General features: G+C 44.7%; 1 protein-coding gene across 4 annotated transcripts in view; it reads right to left on the bottom strand.

Moving 5' to 3' along the window:
- Window positions 1-5,400: 5,400 nt before the first annotated feature.
- Window positions 5,401-22,491, bottom strand: part of ENPP2 (ectonucleotide pyrophosphatase/phosphodiesterase 2) — an 85,298-nt gene continuing 68,207 nt past the window's right edge. For all 4 annotated transcript variants that reach the window (XM_081874120.1, XM_081874119.1, XM_081874122.1 and 1 more), the window contains 7 exons: window positions 21,333-21,381; window positions 20,442-20,581; window positions 17,854-17,989; window positions 15,106-15,183; window positions 12,130-12,262; window positions 9,277-9,433; window positions 5,401-6,089 (listed from right to left, as the gene is read on the bottom strand). In XM_081874120.1, coding sequence (XP_081730246.1) covers window positions 5,916-6,089; window positions 9,277-9,433; window positions 12,130-12,262; window positions 15,106-15,183; window positions 17,854-17,989; window positions 20,442-20,581; window positions 21,333-21,381 — 867 coding nt within the window. In that variant the 3' untranslated portion in view covers window positions 5,401-5,915. The remainder of the gene's footprint in view (window positions 6,090-9,276; window positions 9,434-12,129; window positions 12,263-15,105; window positions 15,184-17,853; window positions 17,990-20,441; window positions 20,582-21,332; window positions 21,382-22,491) is intronic.

Here is a 22,491-nt window from a genome sequence, read left to right as displayed (position 1 = left end):
AAAGGAATTTCCCTGCATTGGCAGGTTTCGCCTTTCCCGTAGCAAAAACGTCACAAATTTGGCGGTATCAGGCCTTGGGCGGAATCCTTTAGTCCATCTTCCTCTTTGCGGCGGCGATACCAGGGTTCCCCGTTAAAGGGGTTTCTGAAGGGAGGCTTTGACCGTACGCCGAAAGGTCATCATTGCTCTCCCCTGCAGCGGCGGCGTATCGGGGGTGGCTATCTCTGCTTGAACATATGTTCTCCAGAGCCGGCCCATCACCCCCCCACACACACTGGATAACCCTGATGCTCCCTAGGTCCCCGGCTGGGGACTGGGGAGGGAGAACGCCCAATGCCTGAGCCAAGGTCTACCCACATTTGAAATTTAATAAAGTTGTGGCCAATTTAATCCCATAGCACGTTGTTTTGAGTCGTTATTCCACATGACGGGGGGGACCGCTCGGGATCTGGGGACTCTGCCTGTCCACGCAATACAGTGGTACCCCGGGTTACAGATGATTCAGGTTACATACACTTCAGGTTACAGACTCCGCTAATCCAGAAATACTACCTCGGGTTAAGAACTTTGCTTCAGAATGAGAACAGAAATTGCGTGGCAGCAGCAGTGGGAGGCACCATTAGCTAAAGTGGTGCTTCAGGTTAAGAACAGTTTCAGGTTAAGAACAGACCTCTGGAACGAATTAAGTACATAACCAGAGGTACCACTGTATCCTAAAACAGCAGCTTCCATAGGACTATTCAAGACAGCAAGCAGCAATAAAAACAAACACCAAATGTGAAACTAGAAGAGGGGCTGGGAACCTCTTATTCTCCCTCAGAGGCCATATTCCTTGTAATTTTATTCTGTAAACTGCCCTGAGACCTGATGGTATAGGGCGGTATTCAAATTTAATTATTCATTATCATCTTCATCAATGCAAAGTTATTGTGCATTTTCACTACGTCTTGATTTTATAGTCATAAACTGCTTAGAAGACATTTTGGTATGCCAGTAGCATATCAATACAATAATAATAATAATAACAACATATAATGTTAAACCCAAGAGCCACAGGTTGTACCCCCACTTCTGAACTAGAGCAACAAACTCAGTGATCTAGGATTCAGCCAAATGCAGGAAGCAAATCAGGTGGTCATTGAACTGCATCTAAAATGCACTCAAAGGGTTAAAGCTAGTAAAGGTAAACGTAAAGGGACCCCTGACCATTAGGTCCAGTCGTGACCAGCTCTGGGTTTGCGGCGCTCATCTCGCTTTATTGGCCGAGGGAGCCAGCCTACAGCTTCCGGGTCATGTGGCCAGCATGACTAAGCCGCTTCTGGCGAACCAGAGCAGCGCACGGAAACGCTGTTTACCTTCCCGCTGGAGTGGTACCTATTTATCTACTTGCACTTTGATGTGCTTTCAAACTGCTAGGTTGGCAGGAGCAGGGACCGAGCAACCGTCGCGGGGATTCGAACCGCCAACCTTCTGATCGGTAAGTCCTAGGCTCTGTGGTTTAACTCACAATAACAATATTTTATTTATTTATACCCCACCCATCTGACTGGGTTGCCCCAGCCACTCTGGGTGGCTCCCAACATATGTAAAAACCTAATAAAACATTTTAAAACTTCTTTATACAAGGCTGCCTTCAGATGTATTCTAAAGGTTGTAAAGTTCTGCTCAGAACTCAGAATAACTCCATAACCTCCAACATTTCTCCATTGAAAATAGGGACATCCTAAGGAAAAGCAGGACCTTCTGGGATCAAATCAGAAACCGGGATGGCTTCTGTAAATCTGGGACTGTCCCTGGAAAATAAGAACACTCTGCGGATCTGTGTATCCCTTTTATTGATGTATTGAACATTGAAGGGAGCTTCAATTATTCATCCGAATAATTGGATTGTTGCTCCATTTTTTCCAAGGGGCTGCCAGTTCCAATCTGTAATGTACTGAGTTGAATAGGATCCAAAAGGCAGCAGTCTGATTGGTCCACAGGAGCCACCCAATCCAGCTCCAGGTGGAAGTGAATCCGCAACCTGATTGGCCTACAGGTGAATCCTGGAATTAGCCAATCACGTGGGGCCCAGCCCATTGTGTAAATAACATATATAAAGCAGACATTCTGGGGGAACTTCCATTTCTCCTTACCACTATGAGCTGAATAAAGAGCATGAAATCCACTCTCGACTCCCAAGTATATTTCGCAATCCCTGGTGTCTCCAGGTCAGGTTGCGAATGCTTGCTGTCTGAAACCTTGGAGAGACACTGTCAGTCAGTGTTGACACTAATAAACAAGATAGGCCAATGATCTGGCTCATTATAAGGCAGCTTTCTGTGCTTGAGAAGGACCTTGACTCAACGGTGGAGCATCCCTGGGCCTCTTTAGCTGACCATGAGAACTCAGCAAGCCCCAGTCATGCTAGAATGTCCCCTTGAACTCTTAATAATGCCTCTCAGTGGTTTGGATGGAGAACAGAAAGGGTTGCATGCGTGCGTGTGTGTGTGTAGAAACTAGCCACCTGTGAATGGTTAAGACACAAAGAAGCCGACTCACAGCCGAGCTGCCGAAACGTACAATTACTTTTCCAGACGGCAGATGCACAAAAGGCAAGTAATTTATGTGCGCTCGGGCCTCAGACCTATTTCTGAAGATCAAAGGTTGTTTTCAGCGGTATATTTTCTGCTTCTGGAAAATCAATCGGCATTATTTTTAGTGCCGGGTTAGGAGCTGTGAGCAAACGGCCGAGCCCTTTGCCAAGAACATGGTGAGACAGACAGACTTTCAAAACTGGAAACTGCGGTTCCCGTCCAAAGGCGAAGTGTATCGCAGTCAACTGCTGGCACTTTTCTGAGGGGAGCTCTGTGCTTTTAATCCATGTCTGCGAGAATCAATGCTCACTTTAATAGGAGGTCTATAATCACAGGCCCGCTGGGACGTCTCCTTTAATAAGGATTAGTCAGACCACCGAATGTCCTCAGAAATTGAGAATATTTGCACTTCCCCTATAAAACGGAGTGAGAAGGGCCGCCTAATAATATAGTTGGGCTATCACATGGACACATCTCTTGCTGTCTGGGTCTTGTGCCCCTGCAAGGAGAGAGCCCAGAATACTCTTCAACATGGTTGTGTGACAAAAATCACAATGTAGGGGAAACCATGAAGCTAGCTGTTGCTTCTGCATACATAAAGGTAAAGGGACCCCTGACTGTTAAGTCCAGTCGCGAACGACTCTGGGGTTGCGGCGCTCATCTCGCTTTACTGGCCAAGGGAGCCGGCGTACAGCTTCCGGGATATGTGGCCAGCATGACTAAGCCACTTCTGGCGAACCAGAGCAGTGCACGGAAACGCCATTTACCTTCCTGCCAGAGCAGTACCTATTTATCTACTTGCACTTTGACGTGCTTTTGAATTGCTAGGTTGGCAGGAGCTGGGACCGAGCAACGGGAGCTCACCCCGTCGCGGGGATTCAAACTGCCGACCTTCTGATCAGCAAGCCCTAGGCTCAGTGGTTTAGACCACAGTGCCACCCATGTCTACATACATAGCTCCATCCTTATTTCAGTCATTGTGATGTATCAGTATACAGTGGAACCTTGGTTCTCAAACTTAATCCGTTCCGGGAGTCCGTTCGACTCCCAAAACTGTTCAAAAACCAAGACGCGGCTTCTGATTGGCTGTGGGAGCTTCCTGCACTCAAGCGGAAGCCGTGTCGGATGTTCGGCTTCCAAAAAACGTTTGAAAACCAGAACACTTCTGTGTTTGGGGCGTTCAGGAGCCAAAATGTACAAGTACCAAGGCATTTGAGAACCAAGGTGTGACTGTATTGCGACGTTTCGCTTTTGCTTTTTTAAGACGCAAAGCAGTCTTGGTGGCTGCAAATAAAAGCACAGAGGGCGGAGAGGTGTGGTTTACTCATTTTTCTTTCTGCTGTTCCCCAAGCTGTTTTTCACCAACAGGGGTCATGTGTCTTTTCCTCATATGGAAAACCAGCTTGGGAAGGGCTTTTGAATAATCAAATGATGGGAATGGAAGGGTCAAGCACAACCTCCCACCAGTGCTCTTTGTGCTCTCATTCAGTGCTTCCCTCAGGACTATTTTCTTTAAATATGTTCCGGGAAATAATGCAAATGAGCATCACACGCAGTCTAGCTGTAAATAAGTGTGTTGCAAGTACACCCAAGAGTGTCTCTACTTTTATCTGTGAAATATTGGAAGTGTGTAATTACCTGGGGCTTTTTATTTATTTATTAATGCAGTAATTTTGCCTCTAGTGCTTTCTCTTCCAAAGAAAACTGACCTGGCTAGAGTTTCCGTGGGCAACCTTATTACTTTGGGACATGAAAACATTATTATTCATTCATTGAGTAGCACTACGAGATCCGGTCAGCGTAGGTGTCAATTAAAATCTCTGTTATCCCTTGTTAAAACTAACACAGCACGCTTTAATTCGAAATGGAACTGGCCAGTATGCTAGGGAACAGAGAACAGAAAGCCCTGCCTTGGTGTGGAGAATTAGGCTGAGTTTATACCGTAATTCAAAGCACAGGACTTCCCGCAAATATGCCTGCGGACTGTAGTTTACCCCTCACAAAACTACAATTCCCAGCACCCTTAACAAACTACTCCAGGATTCTTCATGGGAAGTCATGTGCTTTAAATGTATGGTGAATACACAGCCATAGATTATATAATGTTCTCCTGTATTTGGAAATGATGTAGAGTTCTTTTCTACTCTATTAAAAACACAACCCACTCATAAATGAGGGAGGGATGCCCACAAAATGTCCGACACCTATTCTCTTGTCAACACAGAGACAGAATCCAGCATTCCCTCTAAATATCAAGTTTATATAGTGAAGTGCTTATCAATTTGGAAGCATGGCACATGAAACAAACCATGGTTTTCACATACTCCAAAAATGTTGGTTTGTAAATTATTATTATTATTATTATTATTATTATTATTATTATTATTATTAGGGCCTGTATCCATTTGCTTCCTGGGCTGAGGGTGTGTTGAGGGTGTCAAGTACAGAAGAGAAAATGGAAACAAGTTTAAAAGGAAAAGAGGGATGTACAGTATCCTGAAGGAATTAGGGTTAAGTGGATCTGCAACATGGAGGTTATAGAGAGCACAATAGTGAGCGTGGTTGCAAGGATAAAGGGGGGCAGAGATCCTATTTCCCATTCTCTAGAAAACTCCCCTCATGACTAGCTGCCATTTTGAGCCTTGAAGCACACCGCAGCAGGGTAGGGTTTCAGGAGCACTGGAAAGAAATATGGGTGCTATTTCCTCACTTCACTTACGTCCTGTTGGAGCCACAGAGTAGCAGGTTGGAAACCCAACCTAAGGGGAAAGACTCTGACATCCAGAATTTCAAAACACTGTGCGAGAAAGGAACACAAAGTAAAAAAACCTGAATGTGTGGTTTTATTATATTTAAGTTTCTATTCTCTATGGAGCTTAAATATGTCTATCACATAGTTAACAGTAATTGTCATTTTACATGTTTGATACACAGTACAGGACTAAACAAAAAACCAAAAAAACAACAGAAGGTAAGGGAGTGCTGGAAAAATTAAAAAGGTTTCCTCCAAGTAATTAATCAACTCTGCAGCACCATTTGAAAAAGCTTTGACCAAGAGACTTGAGTGTCAGCAAGCACTCAAAAAAATCTCAGCTTGGGGGCAAGGGAGGGGGGAGGCAGACAGGGAGAGACCAAGACATACACCCTACATTAAAAATAAAATAAAATCAAAAACAACTGACACAAGACTTTAATATATTTTAAGATTTGATGCAAGATTAACAAACAAACAAAAAATACGACTAATAATTTTAATGTCCTGTTTCAAATTAATAAATATAATATAAAAATATACACCACTTCATGAGAGGATGGATGGGCTGAGTTTAAAGAGGAAGGTTAAATATCACTTTCAAATGTATGCAGATATGTCTTTAAAGAGAGGATTTCTGTGTAGCTTCGGCTGGTCTTCCGGAAGAAATCCAAGCTTGTGAGCTGCTCAATGTCACGTACTCTGGCAGTGTGCATTTTCAAGAGCTCTTCAACCCACCGGGATTCGTCCTCAGAGGAGTTCTGGAATTGAAAGGCAATGTGACTATTTTATTTTGTTCTGTGTATACCGCAATGTTCTTTTGTCGCTATGGCCGATGGCTGACGCAAATAAAGTTTCATTCGTTCATTCAGACATGCACTCTCCCCTCTTAAAGTGAGTGTCCCACTCTCCATAATTTATTTTACTTCAACTATGGCCTTTATAAAGAGAGGGTTTGTGATTTGTTAAGAAGAACCTGCAAGGGGGGGGATGAAGAAAAAAAAATATGCGGACATTTGCGCGAAGCATGGGGCACACTCCGGAGTGCGCCCCCTGCTTCAGGCTGCAGGTTGCTGCCCGCAAGACTTGCGAGCCCGGCAGGAACTCCCGCCAGGCTCCCAAGGCTTGCGGACATTTGCACGAAGCATAGGGCTCCCAAGGCTTACAGATAACTTCCTAAAGCGTGGAGAGCGAGAGGGGTTGGTGCGCACCGACGCCTCTCGCTCTCCAGGCTTCAGCGAAAGCCTGCATTCGCCCCATAGGACGCACACACATTTCCCCTTCATTTTTGGAGGGGAAAAAGTGTGTCCTATAGGGCGAAAAATACGGTACATATTGTTATATACTAAGCTTGGACCCTAGAACAATAGGCAAGTAGGATCCCAGAATGCAACAACTGATTGGCCTACAGGAAAAGACCAATCAGGCTCCAGGAGGGAAGCAAAATCAGCCAATCAGATGGGACTCATTGTGTAACTAATGTATATAAAAGCCTGAGGTTTGGGGAGCAATTCAATCACTGTTTTACAAGCTGCAATAAAGAGCATGAAATCACTACAGGACTCTGAATATATTTCACATATTTAAGACATTGTTTTGTGAGTCAAATATTTCCCCCCGCCCGCCATTCCAGGACATCAGAATGTTAACTCTGATGCAAACTGAAAATAGAATATTTCCCCCAGAAAACCTGCATCGCCTGCTCCAACTACTGAGATTTTAAAAGAGAGGTCTGGCAGGAAGAAAAGGGTTGCTTTGTGCTCTTTCCCTGCTTGCTGTATTCTAGTCTCCTCCGTAAAAGCACACACAAGCAAACATATTTGGGGGGGACACACAGTTCTGCATTTGTGGAAGGGGGTTGTTTTTAAACAATGAACCCCCAGCAATTAGAACAGTTAAATACCTGCTCTTTTCTGACCCTCTGTTCAAAATGTACCTTGCATACATTATGCTTGTACAAGTGCAGTATACACCTCTCTCTCACACACACACAACTTACAATTTGTTGTTAGAGAATCTATAAACATTTGCCTCCATCCCTTTTTACTTCTCCTCTCCCCTTGAGAAATGACTTTACTTCTTCTCCTCTTTATTGATAGCACTCTAGACTCTAGAGATGATCGCTACTACTTGCCATGATTAATTGTGAAGAAGTAGCACCTCTCTAGCCAAGTATGGATGTGTTAAATGGTTCATCCAAGCCCTTAAGAGTGCTCAGAGGAGAGACGCACACACCAAACTGTTCCCATCGGAAAGAAGCTGAGTGCAAATCTCTACATGTTTAAATCAACAGAAGCAGATGGCAAATACAGATGCCTATGCCTGTATTCACAATGGAACTCTTCTGCTGTGTAAATAGGCTTCATATGCATCACTTGTGAGGAACACAGGTAAGCAAGCCCAGAGTACTTACAGTGTTAAGTAGTCTGTGATTGCTTACCAGTGTTCCTTGGGAGTCTTATATCTCAAAAGCAGCCTTTCCCAGTCTTGGTTCCCCAGATGTTGCTGGACTGCAACTTTCATCGTTCTTGACCATTGGCCTGCTGGATGATAGAAGCTGCAGTCTAACAACATCTGGAAATGCAAATAAATATATACAGTGGTGCCTCGCAAGACGAAGTTAATCCGTTCCGTGAGGCTCTTCGTATAGCGGTTTTTTCGTCTTGCGAAGCAAGTCCATTGACAGCTTAGCGGATTAGCACTATTAGCGGTTTAGCGGCTTTTAGCGGATCAGCTGATAAGTGGCTTATCAGCGGATCAGCTGATAAGCGGCTTAGGGCTTAGGAAAAGGGGGGAAGGGGAAAAACCCCGCAGGAACTCGCAAGACATTTTCGTCTTGCGAAGCAACCCCATAGGGAAATTCGTTTTGCGAAGCGCCTCCAAAACGGAAAACCCTTTCGTCTAGCGGGTTTTCCATCTTGCGAGGCGTTTGTCTTGCGGGGCACCACTGTATATGTGTGTGTTGGTCATCCCACCCGCCACAGCACCCAATGTATTTTGACTATAGGCAATTTTGGCTTTATGTACCATCCCCAACATGTAACTCCCACGTAAATTCAGAGTTGCCTGTATATAAAAATTAATGAACTGCATACTTTTGCATAGTTCAGTGATTTAACACGCTTTACTGAGAAAGAGAAAGAGAAAGAGAAAGAGAAAGAGAAAGAGAAAGAGAAAGAGAAAGAGAAAGAGAAAGAGAAAGAGAGAGAATTCCAGCAAGTTTTTATAAGTCATTTTCTTGTTGTTTTCAACCTGGTTGGCCATGTTCATGAACATTCACAATTTATCACCCTGAATTATTCAAATTAGTGTTGGATAATTCTCTGATTATTAGGACTTTGGTCATACAAGATTGCTGCTGTTCTTGTGGCATCACTTCTTCCCATTATTAAAGCCTGCTTCTGTTTCAGTATTTGGTCATTAAATTCATTTCAAACCATGTTCACTGCAGTCACATTTGTTTCATTGTTCTCAATAATTTTCCAAACTAACAAAAAATGTCAAAACAAATTAAAATCTGAAGTGGGAATAAACTTTATCTGGGATAAAGTTGTAATTCCAATTTATGAAATCAAAATAAAATATGAATACAGCTCTTTCCTAGTTCTTTTCTCTTTCAGGATTAAACGAATACACACTGGTCACCAACATCTGCAAAACAAGGTGATGTGTCAGCAAATTTTGCTCCCCGTCCTCTGAAATGCACCCCATTTGCACCCCCCCCCCCCGCACCAAAATGCAAGGGAGCGAAATTCCCCACCTCCAAAGCATGGGCTGAAAGTTTCACTTTTTGGACTTTTAGCTCAGTTACAGAATTCCTGACCTGCATCAGGTAGAACAAACAGCCAGAACATCACTGCAGCCGAACAAGACAGGAAGTTACTCCCTCTTTTCTTCCTGTTTCCTGGTTTCATAAGAAAAAAAGCAAAGGTATCTGTTTGAACTTACAAAGCAGCTCTCATCATTGTCCGGACGGTGTGGGAATATATATGACAGAACAGACAGTGGTCCATCACACTTGTCAGCTGGCTGAGTGAAATCTAAACAACTTGTTATAATACTGTAGTAATGGGTTGGGACTGGGATTGAACTTCCTTCCACATACCTAGAAGAAAGGAGAGGGTTTTTGGTTATTTTTTAAAATTACAAACACACCTAAAGGACATTTTGAAACAGATTTTGGGTAAATAACAGCCCCCAGTTCAGCTACCTATTAAAAAGGATTTATAGTATATCAAGTTTTTGCAACAGAAGTGGGGATACTAGGTTGTCCAGAATATGTTGCTGGACTTCAACAGCTGTCATGGCCAGCAGGAATGCTGAGGGTTTGGAAGTTCAAGAACATTTGGAAGGTTCCTTCTAGAATGATGGCAAAATCCTCTTCAAACGCATAGGGAAACAGGTGTGTTAAAATATCCAAAGCCAAAAGCCCCACCACAAATACAACTGCATTTATTGCTATCACGTTTTGATATTTCATCCTTTTCAAGAGGGAAAACATCTTATCAGAAAGGCATAGAAAGCACTTTAAAATATCTTTCGGAGCTGTAGAAAACTCAGCAATACTGACTGGTATTTTGGCACGAGATACAAGTGTTTTGGACTAATGGTTTAGTTAAGGTTACCAAGTGAAGTAGAGATGCTGGTGAAACTCACTGGGTTTGGACCGGAGCAGAAGGCTCAGAAGCTTGTAAATGTTCAATTCAAAGCTGAGGAGAACATTGCAGAAATCCCCCAAATTCTTCTCCAGCTCAACAAGCGTTTTGCCCTGGGCACACACAGTCTGGCTTACTACAGTGTGCTCCATTTGGAGCTTGTTCTGAAAAGCATTTGGAAGCCGGTGCAAAATATGGCTGCCAGATTGACTCCTGGAACCTGCTTTGCCGATTGTATCAGAGAGCCCAAGTTTTGCAAGTGAGTGCAGATGAAAGTGATCTCTCTGGGAACAATTCAAAGTTCTGATGCTGACCTGAAAAGTGCTACACAATTTGGTACCAGGATATCTGAAGCACAGGAAACAGTCTGTCTAGCTCAATACAGTGGTAGCTCTGGTTGCGAACGGGATCTGTTCCAGAGGCCCGTTTGCAACATGAAAAGAGCGCAACCCACAGCGGCGCGTCTGCGCACACACGGGTTGCGATTCGCCACTTCTGTGCATGTGCTTGACATCATTTTGTGCTTCGGTGCATGCGTGAGTGGTGAAACCCAGAAGTAACCCTTTCCAGTACTTCCGGGTCGCTGCGGGATGTAACCTGAAAGAACGTAACATGAAGCAAACGTAACATGAGGTATGACTGTATTGTCTACACTGACTGGCAGTAGCTCTCCAGGGTTCCAGACATTCCCAGTTCTATGTGGAGATGCCAGCAAGTGAGCCTTGGATTTCTGCGTTGAAAGCAGATGCTCTGTCACTCAGGCTACAGCTGTTTGCAGAGCATCATCTCCTCCCATATGAGCCTGTGTGCCTGTCTAATAAATCGAGCTATGCATCCCATCACTTCCAGAAGCACAATAGGTTGGGATGAGAGACAGGGTCTTTTAGATTGCGGCATGCAGCTTGTGAAACTTCTGCCCCAGAGAGGTTCAGTAGGTCACCTCTCAAACTTAGGGCAATTTGCCAATACCCTTTTATTTTTATGAGTTGGTTTTGGTTTTACACTATTTTAAAGCACTTTGTCTTTAATGCTGAAATGCTACACTGTGCACTGCTCTAGGTGTTATTCTAGGGTATGGGTTTTTTAAAAACTTTGCACACAGCTTGCATTATTTCCTGAGCCAATCTGATTCTGGGGGAAGTCACCGCCTGAACAAGTCAGTAGGAATCTACCAAAAGGAGCAAACTTCCAAGAAGTCTGGTCACCCCTTTTGGTGCAGCAGTGTTAGAGGATGGCAGAGGTGCCTCTAAGAACCAGACAGGGGAATCGCAGCATCAGTGCCCTGTCTGGATAAGGTGGCATGGGTGTAAGGCTGTGGCACCTATCAGGAGCCGGATCCTAGCCTGCATGCACGATTAGCAAATAGGGATGCAGGCTTGGACATGGGCTGGGCCAGCGCTTGGACCCAACGGAGCAAGGAGGTTTCCCTTGGGTACATATCTAATAGCACCACCTTGTCCTCTATCATGAATGGCGAGTAGATCCTGCGATGAATTCTGGTCGATCACCACTCACCCTCCATTGGAGACATTGTCGGGGAAGCAGCCAGCGCCCACCTGCCCACTATCCCTGCCCCCTTGGGGGAAGTAGCCAGCGCCCGCCCACCCTGCAACCATCCCTGGGTGGTAGATCACTGCCAGTTTTTATATTGGATCATAGATCACAGCCTACTTTAAGTTGGACATGCCTGCAATAGCACAATCCGGCACTGTGGTCTAAACCACAGAGCCTAGGGCTTGCTGATCGGAAGGTCAGCAGTTCGAATCCCCGCGACAGGGTGAGCTCCCGTTGCCCGGTCCCTGCTCCTGCTCCTGCCCACCTAGCAGTTCGAAAGCACGTCAAAGTGCAAGTAGATAAATAGGTACCGCTCCGGCGGGAAGGTAAACGGCGTTTCCATGCACTGCTCTGGTTCGCCAGAAGTGGCTTAGTCATGCTGGCCACATGACCCGGAAACTGTCTGTGGACAAACGCCAGTTCCCTTGGCCTATAGAGCGAGATGAGTGAGCAACCTCAGAGTCGTCCGCGACTGGACATAACGGTCAGGGGTACCTTTACTTTATGGCATGCATAGCTAAGTCCCAGTGTTCAGTTCAACTCCTAAGTTGCCATTCAAAAGAGACTCCAGCCTAGAGGAGAAGATTCTTACAGCTTTATCTTGTCCGGCGTGTCATGCAAACCATCGAAGTCGTAATCAAAGATCGGGCCACTTATAACATTGACTCCGTTCCGCTCAATGGCATATCTCTTCACCAAAACCCGTTGGAAGTAATTCCACACCTCTGAATTTAAAAGAGACGAGAGAGAGAGAGAGAGAGAGAGAGAGCGCAAATTATCCTTAAAAGCAGTAAGAGGAAATGTGGTTTATAAAAGTCACTTCTCATGTAGATTAAGAAAGAGAAACTTCTGTTGATTCTACAGTGGTACCTCTGGTTAAGAACTTAATTCGTTCTGGAGGTCTGTTCTTAACCTGAAACTGTTCTTAACCTGAGGTACCACTTTAGCTAATGAGGCCTCCTGCTGCCACCACAGGATTTCTGTTCTCATCCTGAAGCAAAGTTCTTAACCTGAGGTACTATTTTTGGGTTAGCGGAGTCTGTAACCTGAAGTGTATGTAACCTGAAGCGTATGAAACCCGAGGTACCACTGTATATATATGGTAGAGGGGAAGTTATCACTGACCAGGTTCACCAGAGGTAGGGAGCATAGTTAGCCCCTTACAGTTCATTCAGCTACACCTTTTAGTCTCTTGCATATATTGAGTGATTGCAGATCATTCCCATATGGAACATGCAAAGCACTGCTGTGAGCGCTGACACCGGACAGCCCTCACAATTGGGATTCCCATACTGGCACAATGCATACCTGTAGCACACAGAGTGCACAGCACACCCCTAAGGGTGGTTTGTAATGCACCAGCAAAGTCTCCACACCCCCCCAAGTCCACCCCTATTATGGGCATTTTGCTAGTAATTCATTTTAACAAAAAAAGTGAGAATCGGAGCTTGTTTGACTAGAGCACCCAACACGGACCTTGGTCATTTTCTGGAATTGACAAAGTGGGGCTGTCAGGAAATTTACCGGTATACTAATCTGCATCGATATAACCAGGAGGTTAAGGGATGTTTTTATTGATAGAAATTATATGTACGGCTGCATTATCATGTTACTAGGATTACATTAACTAACAATTCTAAAACCATAATTCTCAAGGACAATTCTTTTTAAAAACATAGTACATAATCCACCAATTCTGTGTTTATGCATTCATATTCGAAAACCTGGCACAGTATTCAAAGAGTCACTTCCCATGCTTTTGGGTCAAATATCAATAATAATAATAATAATAATAATAATAATAAATTTTATTTATATCCCGCCCTCCCCAGCCGAAGCCGAGCTCAGGGCGGCTAACAACAATAAAATAGTGCAACCTTCTAAAACATTTCATTATAAAAATTAATTAAAATCAAATTGATGGCAACCATAAGCTTAAGTTCTGTAAAGATTGCCAAAGGAGGGAGTCAGGCTCGCCCTGACCAAAGGCCTGGTGGGACAGCTCTGTCTTGCAGATCATACAAATTCATTTTTCCCCCCTGTTTTTATTTTTATTTTCCTGCTCCCATATTTTGTTCTCTCATTTCCCTCCCTCTGGCCAGTCCAAAACAAAGGAAATACACAGTGCCACTCCGAGGCTGGCATTGCAATGGGCACCACACAGATATCGCATTGTTCTTGTCTACAAAAACAGGATGGGTTTCTTTTGCTGTTCTTACACATGACCTTACGCATGCAAGCACACATAGATGCCAACTGTAGTTCCCCAACATTGTGCTTTTAGGTGGATCATGCTATTTGCCCTGTGCTGTTTTTTGTGTTTTTTTAGGATGCCTTCCGCAGGCAAGCACTGCCTACAATGGCCCCATTTAGGCACCAAGGCTTTTACAGACTCGCTCATGAGTCGCTGCCAGTCTGTCGGCGTTCCTAGGGAGGGATTAAATTGCACACTGGAAACTCACGGTTTTGCAATTCAAGTGGTTTAAAAGTGCTCAGTCACATCAAATCCACTTGTAAGATAATAATAATCTAGGCTTCTTGCAGTTAGGAAAGTGATGGGGAAGCACATTAAAAAGTATGGGACGGCAATTGATTGACAGGAAGGCATATAGCTTCATGCAAGCAAATTAGGATGAATGCTCAAATAAACAATTCATCTGGAGGAGCTCCTCTGCTGTCTTCTTCAGCTCAGTGTGCCTCCTTCTCAGAGGACATCTGAAGGGAGCCCTGTATAGGGAATTTTTAAATGTTTGATGTTCTACTGTGTATGATGTTTTAATTTGTTGGAAGCTGACCAGAATGGCTGGGGCAACCCTGTCAGATGGGAGGCATATAAACAACAAATTATTATTATTATTATTATTATTATTATTATTATTATTATTATTATTATCATCATCATCATCATTATTTCCGGTTTGCATGATGTTGGTTTTTGGTTTTTGTATTCATCGTCTGTTTCTGGGCCCAATTTAAAGTGCTGGTTTTAACCTTTAAAGCCCTGGTGGAAGACAGTTTTGTGATGTTTGTTTCTGTAGTTTGATTTTATGGTTAACTTTATTTATTTATTTATTGCAAGCTGCTAATAAATCATATTACATTATGGGATGGCATGCAAATGCCCGTCATAAAATCATAGCTGGGGAGTTATTTTTATGATCAATGCTTTCATGAACTTTATAGTTATGAGAAGGTTTGTGAACGGTACTGTGAAAACGTAACATTAAAAGTACTGATGTAAAACATCCACGCACAATCTGATCTTTCTCTGCTTCCTGGTGCACGTTGAAATTACCAGGTAGATGAAATTACCAGGTAGACTCATTTTCCCTAAGGATTCTGCCCTGGCATTGAAAGCAGATGTGGGCTCATGAAGAGTCGGACATGACTAAACGACTAAACAACAACAAAGATCTAGTAAGTTCTCATACAACTTTTAAGCCCCGTGGAGAGAACTTGCACCCTAAATGAGTTATTTTCCTTGTTCACTGCCTCTTTGAAGAGAGACACATGCGCCGAAGAGCCAGAGGCAGAGTTTTACCAATGCAGATCAGAACCAGGTACGTACTTTTGAAGGCAGGATACATCGGAATGACATTCGTTATTAGAAAAGCATCGTATTTTGCATCTGCTGAGGAACTGAGTTCTGAAAGAGAAAAAGATACATTCTGTCGGGATTACTTTATATTGGTGGATATGGTATCTACTGAGATGCTGCAAGGACAGACATCCCCTGTATTTGGAGAAAACAACCACAAATAGTGATGGTTTCTTGACCATCCCTCTACCCCAGAACAGGCTACAACAATAGAAAAAATGTAATATAAAAATCTGTTAAAAACAAATAGATAAGTGAGTTGTTAAAGGACAGGGCAAACATCATATGAAAACTACGTAAGGAAGGTGTCAGATCCACGTCTGTGGGGAAGGGACTCCACAGCTCAGAGGCTGCCACAGAAAATGCCCTGGGCAACAGCCACCACTTTCAGAAATTCCTGGGTGCAACCACCAAGAGAACCCCTTCTGATAACCTTAACACCTGAGAAGACACTCTTTCCGATATTTGGTTATGCATGCATGCTTCTCTATGACTTCTGTGTGCTCTTCCTAAGAGAAGAGGACAGTACAGCCATTTAATCCCAGGGCCTAGTAGGTAATGCCTTAGCAAGTAGAGCTGAGTTGCCCTGTAGGAAGACTCTGGCCTAAGTGCCAACTCCCTGGGGCTCTGGGTACCTGTCCACCCACAAAAATCCCCATGAAGGGGCCGGGCAACCACAAATTTCAGCGCCAGGGCAATGCATGCAGTGTGGCACCCCAGGTATCCACAGTCGCGGGGCCAAGTTGGCACACCTGGACCCTGGAAAGGCCAGGCCTCTGCACACACAGTACTGGCTGGTTCCTGGTCCTCTGGAAAAGGACTCCTTTTGGCAGCAAAACACAGACAGCCAAACTAAATGCAATGTTTGCCATAGTAAGGGTAAAGGTAAAGGGACCCCTGATAGTGGCCTACTCTGGGGTTGCGGCGCTCATCTCGCTTTACTGGCCGAGGGAGCCGGCGTATAGCTTCTGGGTCATGTGGCCAGCATGACTAAGCCACTTCTGGCAAACCAGAGCAGCGCATGGAATTGCCGTTTACCTTCCCGCCGGAGTGGTACCTATTTATCTACTTGCACTTTGATGTGCTTTCGAACTGCTAGGTTGGCAGGAGCAGGGACCGAGCAACAGGAGTTCACCCCATCGTGGGGATTTGAACCGTCGACCTTCTGATCAGCAAGTCCTAGGCTCTGTGGTTTAACCCACAGCACCACCCGCGTCCCTTGTTTGCCATAGTACAAGAGAGATTAAAATAGACACCTAAATAGTTGGGTCAATTGGCAGGGGGAGGTGGAGCTGGACTGTGGAAGGAGGGGGGTTAATCCTTTGACCCCATCACAGATCCAGTTAGAAACCCCCTCTTTTCCCCCAATACATTAGCTCCTTTTGGTCCCCAGTATAGGAACTGCAAGATCAGCAAAAGTGTGTATGTACCCAATACAACCAGCATAGTATCTTAAAATTTCTGGGGGAAGCGATCCTAAGGACTTATCTTTCCACCTTCAACCTGTGCAAAGCAATTTTTTTGAATAAAATGTGGGGTAGACCCTAATAAGCAAAGGATTTTAGGTATACGAAAAACAGACCACAAAATTTGTGATATTACCACGCAAAAATGACAAAGATTTAGTTGGGGGGGGATTTAATTCACTGTGCAATTAACATGATAATTGCATGATGATAATAATGATGATGGGGGACACGGGTGGTGCTGTGGGTAAAACCTCAGCGCCTAGGGCTTGCCGATCGTATGGTCGGCGGTTCGAATCCCCGCGGCGGGGTGAGCTCCCGTCTTTCGGTCCCAGCTCCTGCCCACCTAGCAGTTCGAAAGCACCCTTAAGTGCAAGTAGATAAATAGGTACCGCTTTATAGCGGGAAGGTAAACGGTGTTTTCGTGTGCTGCCCTGGTGCAGGCTCGCCAGAGCAGCTTCGTCACGCTGGCCACGTGACCCGGAAGTGTCTCCGGACAGCGCTGGCCCCCGGCCTCTTAAGTGAGATGGGCGCACAACCCTAGAGTCAGACACGACTGGCCCGTACGGGCAGGGGTACCTTTACCTTTTACCTGATGATGATGATGATGATGATGATGATGATGATAAGTACCCCGCCCATCTGACTGGGTTGCCCTGATGCCTCTGGGCACGTTTTTCTGGGTTCCGGTTTTTCTGCTGCTGCATGAAATCTGCACCTCCCTACTTCTTCCTTTCTGCAGCATGTACCTGGGTCTGACTGCAGAATAAATTTTTGCACACCACCAGCAAAACAATAGTATAATATCGAAATAATATTGTATCCCTAAAGGGACAGTGCTAAATATACCTTGGTACCAAGGAACAGAAGACCGAGAGGTAATATAAAATAAATCAGATTTACTTTTGGTAAATTAACATTATCTCAAGTTAGTGTTAGAGGATGCAGGGTTTCACAGAACTCTGCATTGGGAAGAGCATGTGTGTGCTCAGCATTGCCTGAGATCACTTGGGAGGATATTAAACTGAAAGAGACCTGCTGCTGCTGCTGCTGCTCAAGCTTATGAAGCAGCTTGCCTCTTCAGCTGTGGGAACCGCAGCAACCAAAAGCAGCGAGTTCTTTCCCATATGCCTTTGCTGCCCCTTGTTTGGAGCCCTGCTCAGGTTCCATCACCATCATTCGGACTGGCACAGATGGCCAGCGAGCATCAGAATCTGTAGCCGCCATGCCCTATATCCAAATTTAAACTTACGGGGAGGGAAAAGGAATCCGTAAGACATTTGTCTGTCGACTCTGTAGGCTGTGCAGCTCTGACTATTGCTTGGAGAGATGCGCAGGTCAGGCCTCACACAGTTGGCCAGCTGCTCTGTGGCTCCAGGCACCTCTGCCTGCATTGATAGGAGGAGGAGGAGGAGGAGGAGAAGGAGGAGAAGAAATACTCCTGTTTATTTCATGTTCTTACATGCTGCTTAATATTCAGAATTTCTCAGCAGGAAAATATGGAGCTTCTGGATCCCCTAGCAAGTACTCTTCCTTTTTAAAAAATATAATTTTTATTGAGTTTTCCATATTTCATTTCATTTTCATTACACAAATCCATAACTTAAAAGTATTGCTCAAAACGAGCATCGACCTCCTTCCCCTCCCTCCTTCTGACTTCCACATATCTTTAACAAATTCATTGCATTTCTATAAACACTTATTTACCTTATATCTACTTTTAACATTCACCCTCTTATATGTAAATCAGCTCCTTATTTTCACATTACCAAACATTTCAAGTCAAACCTACAAACGTTTTCAAGACAAGTAGGTTTCAAGTCAAACCTACAAAATGTTTACAATTTTCTTTCAAATAAAATATAAATTTGCTCCAGTCCTTTTGAAACAGTTCACTGCGCCGATTCTGGATCTTCCCCATCAGCTTTGCCAACTCCACCTATTCAACCATCTTTAACTGCCAAGGGAGGGAGTTCCTTCTAATGCCTACTCTTCCATTGTTGTTCAGAAAAAGACTGACACTAGTGCACCACTTCTTAAAAGAGCCTATTCTCCTGCATGTTTCGTACTTAGATATGAAATGCAAACTCAATCCCCATCTTGCACCCTGGAGTACAGGAGGAGAGTCTTGTTGGATTAGACTGAAAACCCAGAATCCTGTTACCCACAACTTTATTCATTTATCAGATCCCTATACTGCTCTTCATCCAAGGATCACAGGGCAGTTTACAATGTTAAAATGAAGGGGGGGGGAAGTAACATAGCAACAAACAAAAACGATACCCCCCCACATAGAGAGTTTAAAAGGCCATAGATTCTTTAATTAGCCAAAGTCCTGGGAGAAGAGGAATGTTTTCGCTTGGAGCCTAAAGGTATGCAATGAAGGTGCCCCGTGAGCCTCTTTGGGGAGAGCATTCCCCAAACGGGAAGCCACTGCAGAAAAGGCCCATTCTTGTGTTGCAAACCCTCTGGACTTCTCATGGAAGAGGCACATGGAGAAGAGCCTCAGAGGATGATTGCAGGGCCCGTGTGTTGGTTCATAAGGGGAGAGGCAGTAGCTAGCTAAATGCTTCCAAGAAGGGCAAACCCTTTCAGTTGCGTTCTGCTTACAGAGATGGAGGGTAGCCTTTGGGGGAAGGGGGCCATAGCTTAGTGGCAGAGCATCTCCTTTGCATGCAGAAGGTCCCATGTTCAATCCCCGGGATCTCCCAGGTAAGGCTGGCAAAGACTCCCTGCCTGAAACCCTGGGCAGCCTCTGCCAATCAGTGCGGACTATACTGAGCCAGCTACGCCAATGGTCAGTAAATGGGGGCCTCCTTCTAGCTTTGTTCCTGAAGTCCATAGAAGCAGTGATCAGGGCACACGCGATGGGCTGTTCCTGTGTTTTTGGACCCGAGTAGGCATCCTAACCCCTTCATGGATCACTGCCTGGTTGTGGCGAAGGGGCTTGAATAACTCAAAGAAGCTCTGAGCTATGCCATGCAGGGCCACCCAAGACGGACAGGTCATAGCCGAGAGTTTAGACTAAATGTGATCCACCTGGAGAACGAACTGGCAAACCACTCCAGTATTTTGCCAAGAAAACTCCATGGACATAAAAAAGGAGAAGCTTTGAGAAGAAAGTGAGAGTTTCCAAGGCATGCTCTGGTTCATGGGGTCACGGAGAGTCGAACACAACTAAGACGACTAAACAACAAAAGGCATTTTTAAAAAACCCTCAAGGTGGAAATATGCCCTTTGAATGGCATTGTGTCCTTAAAAAGCTCTCTCCCTATTACTCCTTGCCTCTGTCCTCCCTTCCTCCCTTCTCCTTTTCTCTGTCAAAATGTGGACTAAAGGCTACTCAGGCCAGAGGACGACCTCTGTGCTATTCAGAAAAGTTCTACCTACACAGATGGTGCTGTACAAATCAATCGTGCCAAATAATCTCTCTCTCTCAGTGCAAAACATGCCTTCATTATTTGCTCATTTGTAATGTTCACCTTTAGGATTTTGGCAATGGCATAAAGGTCCACAATTCAAGTGTAATACTGTATGGAAGAAAAAACTATTCTCCTGCTGCATGCAGGTCCATTAGTATTCAGAGGGCTGTCTTACTATGGGAAAACCACTTAAACATGGGCTGGATCTTGACACATCAAAGAAGTGTTTCAGTTTAAAGTGTTGTAAATTTAAACAGGGAAAATAGGTAGAGAAAAACAGGGCTTCACGTCACCATCTTCTGGCACAATGTTATATTGCATATACAACACGTATAAATTGTTTTGTTTTTTTTACCAATCCAGCCAAGTCCATGATGTGTCTGATAGGATGCATTAAGAGATTCAGGAAAACAGTCACCTGCTTTGAAATAGTGTAGGACGTCCAGAGAGGCATCAGGAATGTTTCGCTGTAGCCACTTTCAAAGTCGTGGTGGTGCAAAATGCTGTATTTTGTACGGTAAAGAACAGCTGGGCGACCATAGAGGAGGTGCTTGTTATCTGCAATATACAGAAGATTGTGCTTGGGACCCACGCAATACAACACATACATTTTATAAATGTATAAAAGCCAGTTTGCAAAGAATTATAAAGGTAAAGGTACCCCTGCCCGTACGGGCCAGTCGTGTCTGACTCTAGGGTTGCATGCTCATCTCACTCTAGAGGCCGGGAGCCAGCGCTGTCCGCAGACACTTCCGGGTCACGTGGCCAGCGTGACGAAGCTGCAGCTGGCGAGCCAGCACCAGCACAGCACACAGAAACGCCGTTTACCTTCCTGCTATAAAGCGGTACCTATTTATCTACTTGCAATTAAAAGTGCCTTCAAACTGCTAGGTGGGCAGGAGCTGGGACCGAACGACGGGAGTTCACCCCGCCGCGGGGATTTGAACCGCTGACCATACGATCAGCAAGTCCTAGGCATTGAGGTTTTACCCACAGTATTATAAAACTACATTCCCCAGGGGAATCTTTGGCCACAGGAATCAAAGTGCCCTGCCCTTTGGCTCATGCCTGCTGCCACCGTAGCACTGCAGCCACGGCAGCTATTAAGTGTGGCAGAAGAGATGGGACCAGATAGATAGCAAGGGATTTGGGTGAGGGGTGCATAAGCTCCCTAAACAACTTCTAGCAAAATTTGCCTGGTTAGAAATGCACAAGATGCTGGCTGGTTTCTTATCATGTTAAACTGGCAGTAAGCTAAGCATGAGAAATAAAATGGTTCATTTTACGGAGTTGGCCCCCGTGTCCTCACCTTCCGTTCCTTTGACATAAAGACGCCGATTGAGTTCGTCCAACTTATTCTATTAAAAAAAGAGAAAGCACACAGAGAGAGCACATAGGAGATTGGCAGCTGAACTAAAAGATCGGCAGCTGGACTAAGAGAACATTCTCTTATTCCCATTCTCAATATTTACCTTGCAAAGCAAGACTAGTCCTGTCAGAAGGGCTCTGGCTAAGATTTCCTAATTTGTAAGGACACGTCTCTGCTATACCCCTTTGCAAGCAACTACTGACAAGAAAGAATTTGCTAAAGTTCTGCATGCATGCCAAATCAAAAGGGGTTATAAAAAATCCGCTCAGTTCTTTGTCTAAGGTCTTCTCTTGATGAGTGTCTGAACAGTCCTCTCCTTGGTAGGATGCCCAGGCCAATCCGTGCAGCTAAACTGAGAAGACTGACCATACGGGTTGGATGGATTTGTGCAAGGTTCAAGCTGCAGTCAAGTCAACTGCTTTGCCCTGGAGGCCTCCTTATAGCAGGACATGGGCATGAACCTTTAATTAGGCAAGACTCCAGGTCCCATCTCTCCAGGAATCTGCATGCCACATCATCTCAGCATTTGAAAACTGGCTCCCTTTGCAGCAAAAAAACATACAAAGGCTTAGATTTTTAAAAACCAAAGGGTTACCAACCTTTGGGGGCTTACTGTGACATTTGGATTTTTCAGCAAGTGCTGTAAGCACCAGCTGCTTTTGTGATTACTCTCCCCTTCCCCTTGATCGCCTCCCTTTCTCCCGCCAAAACAAACACACACACACACACAGGCAACACTTTCCCAATGAACTTGGGTAAAAGTCAGATCCAGTAGAATTAACCTGATCCGTGAAAGGAACATAGAGCTGAAACAGGAAGCAGGACAGAGAATCACTCTTCCATTTTCCTCCTTCAGCTCCATGTATTATTTAAGGGAGAAAAACTGAGAAAAACTCAGTGAGGTTTCCGTGGAAGGGGTGCAGCTTGGAGGTTTCTTGGGTGCCATAGTGCCACTGGACCCAGCAAGATCGACCTCAGCCAGTGCCTATCTCCTTACAACCAGTCTAGGGAGTGGAACTTGCTCTCTGCTTCCTACTCATCATCATGAGACTCTGTCTCATGAGACTAGGGCCCTTCAGGATTTAACCTCCTTCCGTCG

The sequence above is a fragment of the Podarcis erhardii genome (genome assembly GCF_964252035.2).
Source record: "Podarcis erhardii genome assembly, chromosome: 8".
Classification (NCBI taxonomy): domain Eukaryota; kingdom Metazoa; phylum Chordata; class Lepidosauria; order Squamata; family Lacertidae; genus Podarcis; species Podarcis erhardii.
The sequence above is the reverse complement of the archived record's forward strand: the minus strand, read 5'-3'. Positions and strand labels throughout refer to the sequence as shown.